The following is a 12,734-nucleotide window of genomic DNA, read 5'->3' as shown; positions in this document are numbered from 1 at the left end:
AGCCATCACTCCAATTGTATACACCAATATTACAAATAAATATTTGCAGTAGATTGGAAAGTTGATCAAGTAAACCATGACCCTCTCCTAGACATAAGGTGAAGGGTTAACCCATCTCTTTGCTTGATATGTCCTTTGAAAAGTAGTTTTGCCAACTCAGGGATGGACCCAAGATTTCAAAATGGCGTGGACTAAATTTACCCTACGTACAAATTGTAGGGACAAAAAACCTAATTTGGAAAAGGTAAGGAAATCGCAATTGGAAATAGAAGGAAGAAAACAACTTTTTTCATTTCATGCCTTTCTCATAAACAACGAGAAGGATATATACAAACTCTCCAATGCCAAATGGCCACAGGCCAACTAGATGACAACTAATTCCCTACAAATGAGGAACACTGCTAGCCTTTATTCTTAATGGAAATAGATAGGTGATAAACTAGTGATGATAGGGTCCTAACAATCCTGCCCCCTAAGAATAAACCTGTCCTCAAGTTTGGAAGGAAGGAAAATGGGTTTCAATGTCCAATGCATCACACCATGTAGCATCCTCAGTGGGTAAGCCTGCCCATTGTATCAGCCAATGAGTCATAGGCTTGTTTTAACGCTTGAAAATGCCTCGATCAAAGATTTTTGCGGGTGTCCAACTGACTGCACCATCGGAAATGGGTGGTAAGGTGGGATTAGGAACCACAGAAGAGCCAAGTTTCTTTTTAAGCAGTGAGATTTTGGCAATGACTGGCAACGCCAGTTTATACGCTACAGTCCCTACACGATAAGTGATCTGGAAGGGATTGTAATAGTGAGGAGCGAGTTTAGGAGACTGAGAGTCGTGGAGAGTGGCTTGGCGATACGGTTGGAGCCGCAAATACACCCAGTCACCTATCTGAAATTCACGCTCAGTCTTATGCTTATCTGCAAAATACTACATCATTTCTTGAGCCGTCAACAAGTTCTGGCGAAGTTGGTGAAGTATGGAATCATGCTCTCTCAGTGTTGTATCAACTGCATCCACAGCAGAAGTTCCAAGTATGTAAGAAATTATGGAATAAGAAGATTTTCCATAAACAGCCTCAAGCAGAATCATCTTTATGGCTGAGTGGTAAGTGGAATTGTACCCCCATTCATCCCAAGGTAACCAGTTAGACCACGAAGTAGGCTTGTCTCCAACAAAACATCGAAGATAGTGTTCCAGAGTTTTTTTCAAAACTACAGTTTGGCCATCTGTTTGGGGATGGTAAGCTGAACTATGGCAGAGCTTGGTTCCTTGAGCTTTGAAAAAAAAGATGTCCAAAATTGGCTTAGGAATGTGGGATCTCGATCACTCACAATTGTGTGGGGCATGCCATGTAGTTTAAATACTTCTCGGATAAAAATCTCAGCAGCATGGGCAGCAGTATAAGGGTGTTTGAGAGGTAGGAAATGACCATATTTTGATAATCTGTCCACTGTCACTAAGATGCAGTTTTTGCCCTTGCTAGGTGGCAAACCTTCAATAAAGTCCATGGCAATATCTTGCCAAATAGCATCCGGAACTAGCAAGGGTTGGAGAAGACTAGGCGGATTGAAAGATTCATACTTCTGGCGTTGGCAAGTGTCACAGGCTACCACAAATTTTTTAACATCTGTCTTGAGTCTTGGCTAACGAAAATTCCTCAAAATTCTTTTGTAAGTACGCAAATATCCTGAATGACCAGCAGCTGGAGTGCTATGAAACTCTTCTAAGATGCGATCGCTACAAGCCAAATTGGATGGCCCAAACACCATTCCTTTAAAATAATGGCAATTGTTGGACAAAGTATACTTAGGATTGTTATTGGTGCTGTTCTGAATTGACAAGATCAACTGATGTGCCATAGGATCCTGAAAACAAACATATATTAGTTGACAACCCCATGAGCGCAAGCAGTTCATGCTTTCGAGAAAGTGCATCAGGTCCTGTATTACTTGCTCCGGCTCTATACTCGATCTCGTAATTATACCCTAGCAACTTGAGCAACCATTTTTCTTGGGTGGGAGTTGTAATTCTTTGCTCTAAGAAGTACCGGATTGTCTGATGATCAATTAAGATTTTGAACTTCCTGCCTAACAAATAGGGCCACCAATGCTCCATTGCGTACACCACGGCCAACATTTCTTTGTCATAGACTGAGAGAGCTTTATGTTTCTCTGAGAGTGCCTTGCTAAGGTACTCAATAGGATGACGATCTTGCGACATGATGACTCCTATACTGCCATTGGAAGCATCACATTCTACCCCAAAGTCCTTGGCGAAATCTGGTAATGCAAGGATTGGCCTGGTTGTCAGTGTCGTTCTGAGAGCTTCGAAAGCTTGTTCTGCTTCTACCGTCCATGTGAAGTTGTCCTTTCGCAGAATGTTAGTTAGGGGTTTAGAGATTTTGCCAAAGCCACAAACAAACTTCCTGTAATAGCCAGCAAATTCCAAAAAAAACCCAGTAATCCTTTAGCAGTGGTCAGTTTAGGCCAATTCATAATGCATTGAATCTTCATGTTGTCGACTTCCACACTCCTCGCAAAGATGTGATGACCCAAGCAATCGATAGAGTCTTGCCCGAAAAAACACTTGGCTTTCTTTACCTTCAACCCATGTTTGCTCAGAACTTCATAGACTGTGGTTAGATAAGCAATATGCTCATGTACTCTGGGACTATACACTAGTATATCATCAAAAAATACCAGTACGAATTCCGCAAAAATGTACGAAAGATTGAGTTCATCAAGGATTGGAAAGTTGATGGTACGTTTGAGAGACCAAAGGGCATTACTAGAAATTCACAATACCCTTCATGAGTTCGAAATGAAGTTTTGGATATGTCATCTTCTGCCATTCGAATTTGATGATGCCCAGAGCTGAGATCCAATTTTGAGAATATACAAGCACCATGTAACTCATCAAGAAGCTCATCTATGACAGGAATAGGGAACATATCCTTTATGATTACCTGATTGGGTGCTCTGTAGTCCACACAAAATCTCCAAGTCCGTTCTTTTTTTTTTTTTTTTGACAAACAGCACCAAAAAGTATAAATGACTTGTGCTCTGTCTGATCAATCTTCTTTTCAGCATTTCGGTTACTTGAGTTTCAATTTCGGTCTTCTGACTCTGGGCATAACGATACAGCCTTACTGAAATTAGCCTTGTTCCTGCTATTAGAGTGATGTAGTGATCAACTGCTCTCTTAGGGGGGACTGTTGATTCAGAAAATAACTCCGCAAATTGTAAGAGCAATAATCGTATACACATTACACTCTGGAATAGTTTCCATCACATTGGAGATTGACTGTTATCTCCTAAGCTTCCCCTATTGTCTCTGATTGGATCATAGACATACTGCAGGCTTGAGAGGTCAGTTGTACCTTGTTATATCGCATACCTTCCAATCGATAACATGCTCCCCCAATATTAAATTCCATACTTCTTTTGCTTAAAAATGCCAACCAATTAAACCGCCCAGCACCACGTCGCACCTGGCCACTGCCAATAGCCGAAAATTATGTTTGAATTGATACCTTTGTAATATCACATCCACCCCATTGCTTATTCCCTTATTCTTGAAAGGTTTGCCTGTAGCCATAACCACAGTTTTCTTGATGTCCCTGTTAATAAGGATATTCAGTTGCGCTACAATCTCAGGATTTAAGAAACTTCTGTCCGCTCCTAAATCAATAAAGACCAGTATAGAATGCCTATGATTTGACCCATTAGCTTCATTGCACGACCCTGCCCTTTCTTTTTATCTGTGATGGCATGGAGTTGAACTAGACCCTCTAAGTAGACTTGGCATTCGTGTCGTTTTTGTTATGTTCGTGTCGTTTTCATGTCAATCCGTTTTTTTTAACGGGTTAACACGATATGACACGATAAGAAAATGGGTTGAAAATGTCAAACACGTATACAACTCGTTACAATTTGCGAATCAAACGACACGACACGGTAATCCGTTAAGAATTTAAAAAAAAACATAAACATTAAACAATTAAAAAATAACCAATGCAAAAACAAAACAAAAACCAAAAAAAAGTCATAGACCTCATCACCACCGCCATCTCTTCTCCTCTCATGCTCCCCATATTTCTTCATCATCACAATCATTTACGGAAAGCCTCGTTTACGTCAACTTGAGTGACTCTTTCTTCATCATCTCAGTCGTGGGATTCATTGGCAGCAATGTCTTCCATGATTTGATGATCTCCTAGCATACCAAGGAACCTACATAGAGAGAGAGAGAGAGAGAGAGAGAGAGAGAGAGATAATCAGGGGAATGGGGAAGGAAGAGACGAAAGAGAAGAAGAAAAAAGAGAAATAAAAAAAGAAAGAGATATAAATTTATAAAAATGCCCTTGAGCTTAACGGGTTAATGGGTATTCGTGAATTGACACGACACGACACAACACGATAGCTTATTGGGTGGCTAACAGGTCAACACAGTAGCAACACGACATAATAACTCGGACCCGATACTGAAATTTTTGAATTCATGTCGTGTTAACGGGTTGTATACAATATTGCCAGTGTCTACCTCTAAGTCCTCAATTACTGCACTGACTGGCTCTTGGACCTCATCAACTATTTCCATATCACCTCCCTCTACTTCAATCAAGAGAAGATGAGTTGTCTTGCAACGATGCCCAAGGGTATATTGCTCTTCGCAGTAGAAACATAGACCCTTTTGCTTCTTTCCTATAGCTCTGCCTACGCTTTACGGTGGGTGGAGGTCCATGGCTGTCTGGGATATGCTTGGTGGTACTGCTGAATTGGGATATCAGTGGTTTAGGTCGTGGAGGTAGAGTTATGGGTTGTGCAAATATTGTCCTGGTAGTGGATTTACGCTTATTATGTTCGTTCTCAAATAACTGAGCCAACTCCATGGCCCGTGCTGATTTCTTGGGTTCCATAGCCACCACATCGTCTTGAAATTCGTCCTTGAGTCCTCCCACAAAAAGGCCCAGTAATTTTTCATCAGACTAGCCCATAGCTCTACATGATAATTTAATGAAAAGGGCCACATATTAAGCGATAATGCCCGTTTGTCTTACGTGGTTAGGGTAGGCCTTATCATTTGGCCCGCGGCTCATGGGCCGATGGGGCCCACCAGCCCATTGAAAAAAAGCAGCCCGACCCGTTATGGGCTCTGAGATGGCCCCCCTCTTAGGTCGGGCTAGGCTTGGAAGCTTGAGTGTCTGAAGCGGCTCGATTAAGCCCAAGAAACCGTTAGGCCCGCCCACAAAAGCCAGGCCCGTTAGGCTCGCATACATATATAATTATGTATAAATAAGAGTTTAGGTTTAGGATTATGTCACTTAAATCACATATATAATTTGTTTCGTTTCATTTACTTTTCTTTACTCATTCCTAGTTTATAATTGGATGATTAACACATTAATTTGTGTCAATAATTAATCCAACATGAAGCCATCGCAAAACCAAAGGAATTCGTACGTGTAGGAGGAATACCTATTAGGCAAAAGCTCTATCCATTCTCATTTCCTCTGCGAGCTCTAATAGGGAAACTAAGAAGAAAAGAAAGTGGCACCTCGTCCCCATGGGAAGGTCTAGCCTCACAAAAAACCTTGGAACCCAAAGAGCCTATAACCCATTGGCTCTGGTTAAAGAAATTTCACCAAAAATGAGTGAATGGAAAGAAGCAAAGGAAAAATGGGAATGGAGGATTGATAGAATTAGGGTTCTAAGTGTCTATAAAAGGGAGCTTCCTCTACCTAGCAAAAATCATCATCCAGAGTGCGACCAAGCTTTGTCAAGCAACTGAAAATTCACTCAAACCACACCCACTACTTCACCACTAGCTACAACCACATGAGGAGAGCAAGCTTCATCTCTCATTCCAGAAACATCTGCAATTTCCAGCCCCAATTCCTCCATCTCATCCGTTTTCTCTTTTGGCAAGGTATTCCAAAGTCTGACAAAGCTTTTGTCAGGCTAACGGAAACTACTCAACACACCTATTATTTCTCTCATCTCTCTCTCTCTTCAACAAACCCTCTTAGAATCCTCTCCTCATTTCCTTAAAACCCATGTTTCTCATAGGAACTCACAGCCCTCTCTCTTTTTAATACTAAACTCATGATTGCTTTGCTTTCATGCCACAAGCTTCTCATTTCAAGCTAAGAATCTACCTGTAAGCAGTTGTTGTTTTTCCTTTAATTAAGTCTGAGGACATGCATAATTTTCCTTTTTTGTCGAAGAGCAGGAGTTAACCGCTAGATGATGGTCTGCTACTACGTAAGAGATAGTGGGAATTCTTTTTCTTTTTCTTTTTTTGGTAAAGGAGAGAAGGAATGTTTGTGCCTAGTGCAGTGATTTTGTAATAGTTTAGTTAATAATTGTGGGGTTTAGTTCTTTTTATTTATTTATTGGTCAGTTTAGACGTAGTGGGATTAGTTAATAATATTTTATTTGGATGGTCAGCCTAGTCCTAATGGGATTAATTAATAATATTTTATTTGGATGACCTAGGCTAGAGTATTAATTTAGTCTTTTAAAAAAAACACACACAAGTTGTCTGGGCTTCAGCCCAGGTTAGTCCCCATTTTAACATATCTTTGTTTTTCCCTGATACAAGCAATATTGGAAAGGAGATAATTGAACTAGGACTTTGAGTGTAAGTGGTAAATGTTCTTTAACACTTGAGTTGTATACAAGCCCCTGCATACTTTTTTTTTCGAGAATCAAGATTTCATTCAAAAAACTCAAGAAGAGATACATCTGCCGAAAGAGAAGATAGCAACCATGTAGGTGCTTCCTCAATCCAAGAAACAAAATCATTACAATAAAATAAAAAGTCTAAAGATAAATTTCTTTTAAAAGACCAAAGTGGAAAACCTAAAAAGTTTGAGAGGCAAATTTATAATTAAGTCTAACAATATCATATCATCAGAGACACCACCAAGGGAAAATAGTGCGTCAACTTAAAATTGGGCCACACATGAAGAAAGAAGCCCCATGAACATTTTCAACCAAAAATTAGTTACTTTCTTTAAAGCAATATACACATAGCTAGATAAACCACTGGTAAACAGAAAACTTATTAGATATACAGTGGAGATGTTGTATTTTCTTTCTTTCTTATTTATTATTTTGGTTTTTTGATTTGGCGGGAAATAATCTTGGAGGGACGAAGCCAGGACGCGGCCATGGAAAGCAGTGTTACAAAGTATTGACCAAAGAGGGGACATAAAGTCATGCATGGCATGTGCAAAGCAGGTGTCGGTGGAAGCATTTGCAGAGAATTAAGCCCTTTTCTTTCTTCCACAATGCTTTGATTAAATGAGCTCATTTGAAGAAACCAACTTCCTCTTTTCGGTTGGTTGGGTTGGTGTGGTGCACATTTTAAGACTTGCCTCAATCACCATTTTAAAGGACATCATCATCATCTTCTTCTTCTTCTTCTTCTTCTTCTTCACAACACAAACGCAATTATGATATTTCCAAGTCCACATCAATGCATCATGTGTAAAGCTGTGCAATCTAGTAGGGTAGGGGCCAAACGTGTTGGCTATGTACAACACTAGCGGGGCAGGTTAGGGTAGGGTAGGTTAGGGTATGGATCTCATTGGATAGGCAAGGCCCCCCTATATGTTTCTTCTTCTTTTAATGTTATCCTTTTCAAATGAATGGATCTCCATAATGTAACCTACCCACCGTAGGCAGAAAAAATTTGTTGTAACGAGAATATCAATGTTTTGATATATCTGGTGGATAATGCAATGACATGGGAAAAAGTTATCTCGCGTATCATGAAAAAGTTATCTCGTTGCATGAAAGTCTCTTTCTACTATAAGATACATTAATTTAACACACGTCAATGTCATAACCCTAATATAATACTGTAATACTGTAACATATGAAAGAAAAATAAAAGTTGAGAGTCAAAATTAAATACCAAGCGTAGAAAGAAAAGAAGACTAAACTTTGTCAAAAGAATGTTTTGAAAATTAAGCGAGAGTAATAAAGAAGGTGAAGATGAAACCAATAGGATTGGACCCATCACTGTCCTTAACAGTAGATTCGAGTAAACCTAAATCACGAGATTCCCAGTAGTGATTTATTCGTCGGGCTCTGTTTTCTGTCTTGTGTTTGGAACAAGAATACAGAAAAAGCAATAACTACTGTATTTATTGAGTAATAATGTTAGGTGCCGTTCCCATGGCTCTCATTCTCCCATTCATTGATGAATGCAATTTGAACCCTGTTTTTTTCCCACCACCCCAAAAAGAGAAAATGCGTTCAACCTCTTCAGGTTTTTGAGGTTAGCCTAAATAGCGATGTTTTTGTTTTTGTTTTTATTTTTATACGATCGATAGTTCTCTAAACTACAAGAGAAGGGAGTTACTCAAACACACAGTGCTCGTTCAGAAAAAAAAACACACACACTGTGCTCGAAACTCAGACCATTTGTCTGAAAGTCAATTACTTTTTCATTAGAGTTAAACCCCGTTGTTGCCTAAATGACAATGTCGGATTAGATTAAGGCAAGAGTTCGATGCTCTTTATTGTAACAAAAACATAAAAATAAAGACACAATCACTTAAAGACAAAATAGAAAAAGAATGCATCGGAAAACCTGAGGCCCAAAGTTTGCAGAGCCCACAAAAACAATGTCTTCTACTGCTTGTATTGTATTGTATTGTATATATATACAATTTTGTATGCCTATTGCATATTGCCAGGAAATCTACGGAACCCAGGCTGGGTGGCTGGCCTAGCTAGCTCCAATTCAAATCGCTAGTCAGAGTTGAAGATGCAAAAATGCCCTCCATAAAAAGAATCCATATGCAATCTTACATTACATCCCAACAAGGACAAAAGCATATTTTCTTGGGACTCTAATTCAATTTGAAGCTGAAGCATCACAATGCCCAACACAATTAACAATCAAAGTTAAAGATAAAAAAAAGTAGGGGCTGGAAAGTAGAGGGGCTTATTAGGAGAAGAGCTTGCATATGTTACGGAAATAGCATTGTTTTATTTTCTTCATCTAATTAGGTTTTGATCTATCAAATCTTTATAATACGTGACAAAATATGATTAATTGGAAATAGCAAAACATGCTATTTCTGAACTTCCTTCCTCCAATTCTAGTCCAAGTTCAACTTTCGAAGATGAGCAACACGACAACATAATAAGGTGAGTGGTGAGGAGGTATTTGAATGCAATTTCAGAAAATGCGTTTGTTGTACATGCAATTGTTGACCCCCACTCTCTTACCAAACAATAAGACATGGCCTTTAATCAAGAAAAGTCAACATGAAGCATTCATCATTAAACCTAAAATTGAGCATCCAATTTTCCCATTTATTCACAAAATTGAACCAAGTTCTCAATTTCTTTTTTCGATGTTGCCTGTTTAATAACCATTTCATTTTTAGTTTTTAATTTTCACTTTTGTTTCTCATCCCTCGCATCGTCCCCTCTCACCCTCTTTCTCAATCTCATCCTCATTCCATTCTTACTCGCATTTTCCTCTATACTCTAGCACAAAAAATGAAAAATAAAAACTAAAAACTAATTGAAATGGTTATCAGACAGCCATGAACTTACAAACAAATGAGATTTCTGAAAAATGGAATGACACATTCCAACTTGTTTTCCCTTGCATTCCCCAAATCTGCCCATGCAAATTGAATCTTATTCTAAAGATGACAATGGAATACAAACAAGAGAAGCTACAAATGAGTAAACTTGCCAAAAACATAGACAAAACTACCAACCCAATCATAGATTCCCACCCAATATGAATTTGATAAGCCTTTCCTTTCACCCCATTTTTAAACAAGAACATGAAAACTGAAGAATTCCAGATCCCATCACAGTCCACAAACCCTAACACATATCACATAACCACAACAAGCTCCTCATAATTTCTTGTTTAGTTTCTAAAATGAGAAAATTAAAAAAAAAAAAAAAAAAAAAGCAATTCTCATCAAACACCATGCAAGAATACAGAGATAAGATCATCTTACCATAATCTTACTAATCTAACCATCTTCTTTTCATTTTCCTCCGCACAATAATAATAATAGAAATGAAAAAAAGAAAAGAGATTATAAAAATTTAAAAGAGAAAAAAAAAAAATTTGAATCATTGATCATCATCTTCATCAAACGAAGATCAACATCATAGTAACATCAAACAATATCAGAGGCATAGAGCCGTACATCTTAGATCCTGACCGTCCCCACCGCCCAACTCCCCCTCCTCATCCAACGGCGGGAAATTGAGATCGAAGGGCAGCAGGGTCTTCCGAAACGACGACGACGCGGCGAAATCCCCGTCGTCATCCACAACTGAAGACGAGGAGTCGCAGTCGCTGTGGCAGTCCTCGGGAACAACCGGCGGGGTCCTCGGCTGTCGTTTCCGCCGAGACGACTCGGCGGCAATCGTAGTAGACTGAGGCGGCGGCCGGGGCCCACTGAACGACTCGACGGTGGAGCTGAGGCTGCTGGACGTGGGCCTCTGCGGATCGACAACCGGGTGGTCCTGAAACCCATAACCCGACCCGAAAAGCTTCGTCTCAATGGCCTGGTCGGTCGGGTTGTTGTAGAAGGGAGGAGGGTAAGCACATGAGACCGGGAAGTTGGTCTTGGCTTTGGGGCCGCGGAGGATGCGAGCGGCGGCATCGTAGGCTCGAGCGGCGTCTTCGGCCGAGTCGAAGGTGCCGAGCCAAACCCGGGTCTTCTTCCACGGGTCTCGGATCTCGGCCGCGAACCGTCCCCATGGTCTTTTGCGGACCCCCCGATACCGGACCTCGTTGGCGATATTGAGCCTGGATCCGGTGGGTTCTGCCGGCGTCGCTGCTGCGGCTCTGGCGGCGGCTCCTCTGCCCCTCCTCATGGCCAAGAATCGAAGGTTTTTTTAGGGTCTGATGGTCATAGAAAGAATTGGGTCTGGGAGAGATTTGGAAGATGAAAATTGAGAGATGGGGAGATTGAGATTGAGACAGAGAGAGAGAGAGAGGATATGGGGAGGTTTTTTTTAGGGATGGGTGGGAGAAGAACTGGATGGCACCAGCACCACCTTCTCTTCTACACAAAAATATATTTAATGATAATGATAAAAATAAAAAATAATTGTTTTTCTTTTTTTATTTTTTTTTATTTTTATTTTTTTGGGGTTCCGCGTTCTCTGGCTGAGATGAAATTGGCTTTTTGGTAAGCTCCTTTTCCTTCTTTTCCTTCCTTCTTTGTTTCTTCCTTTCTCGATTTCTCTACCTTCTCTTGCCCCCACAAACCGACCCGGACTCAATTGCTTGCTGCTTCCTTTATCATTCTCACTCTCCCCAATTCTTTTATTTTTGTGACATTTTTTTTGAAATGACCAAATGGCCCTTGGCTTTTCCACAGTGTCTCATTCCGAATGTCCTCTGGGAATATGGAATATTTTTTATTTTATTTTTATTTTTATTTTTCTTTGTTGGTTGGTTTTTAGTCTATTCAAATCGCTGATTTGAGTTGGGAATTTGGGGTTTTGGGTGAAATTGAAATGAAGGGATTGAGGGCCAATGAATGAAGGATGTATCATATGGCAATAGGCAGGCAAGCAATGATTCCATGGATGGAATAATAATTTGGGGTAATTATTTTCTGGTACAAACAAGTTATCATTTCAATTCATTTCAAAGATAGTTTCTTTGTATTTCCTCTATCTTCTTGTCACAAATTCAGATCTCACATTTCTCTTCACAATATATTACAAATAATTTCTTTGCATTTCCTCTATCCTTTTCACTTGCTTTCTCCTCATTTTACCAAAAAAGCATTTGTGTATACTTGACATTTCGATGTGTCGATATCGTGTATTCTACATGTATTGTAACATGTGTTTAATTTTCAACACATTAGATGTTTAATTTAGAACATGGGTTATACATTATGATTGTTATACATATTATAATATGGGTTGATTCGATGCACTGTAAGGTCTATTCAATACGCTCGATAATTTCTCCATTTCTATAACAATGCTTATCTACGTTTGTATTTTTTTTTTGTAGATGAACACCTTTTTTTATTTGTTAAACTTGCTTCTATGCAAATAACAATCAAATTAAAAGATGGTTGGAGCTTCGCTTACATACTAGCTCAATATGAAGCAATGTTTTAATAGTTATGTTAGCTCGGTGAACTATATTTACCGAGCTAACATTTCTTTAAATATGATTGACATTGTCAACAAAGAATGTTATGAATCCATCATTCTTTTGCTTACCCATATATTTTAGGACTCAAATTTTCAACACACTAGAATATTCCTAAGTCAAATTAAAAGTTAAGAAAAACAAGGACAAAAAGATTTCACCACACTACCGAGCTAACATTTCTTTAAATATGATTGACATTGTCAACAAAGAATGTTATGAATCCATCATTCTTTTGCTTACCCATATATTTTAGGACTCAAATTTTCAACACACTAGAATATTCCTAAGTCAAATTAAAAGTTAAGAAAAACAAGGACAAAAAGATTTCACCACACTACCGAGCTAACATTTCTTTAAATATGATTGACATTGTCAACAAAGAATGTTATGAATCCATCATTCTTTTGCTTACCCATATATTTTAGGACTCAAATTTTCAACACACTAGAATATTCCTAAGTCAAATTAAAAGTTAAGAAAAACAAGGACAAAAAGATTTCACCACACCACCAACTAATGGAACACAATTAATCATAATTGAAAATTGAAATTCATG

General features: G+C 39.0%; 1 protein-coding gene across 1 annotated transcript; it reads right to left on the bottom strand.

The window, feature by feature from the left end:
• Positions 1-9,936: 9,936 nt before the first annotated feature.
• Positions 9,937-11,211, bottom strand: LOC103326540 (ethylene-responsive transcription factor 3-like). Its single transcript, XM_008228774.3, has one exon. The coding sequence runs from the start codon at positions 10,870-10,872 to the stop codon at positions 10,177-10,179; it is 696 nt and encodes a 231-aa protein (XP_008226996.2). The 5' UTR covers positions 10,873-11,211; the 3' UTR covers positions 9,937-10,176.
• Positions 11,212-12,734: the final 1,523 nt, after the last annotated feature.

This window comes from Prunus mume, linkage group LG3 (genome assembly GCF_029339155.1).
Source record: "Prunus mume cultivar Tortuosa linkage group LG3, ASM2933915v1, whole genome shotgun sequence".
In the NCBI taxonomy this organism is placed as follows: Eukaryota; Viridiplantae; Streptophyta; class Magnoliopsida; order Rosales; family Rosaceae; genus Prunus; species Prunus mume.
The sequence above is the reverse complement of the archived record's forward strand: the minus strand, read 5'-3'. Positions and strand labels throughout refer to the sequence as shown.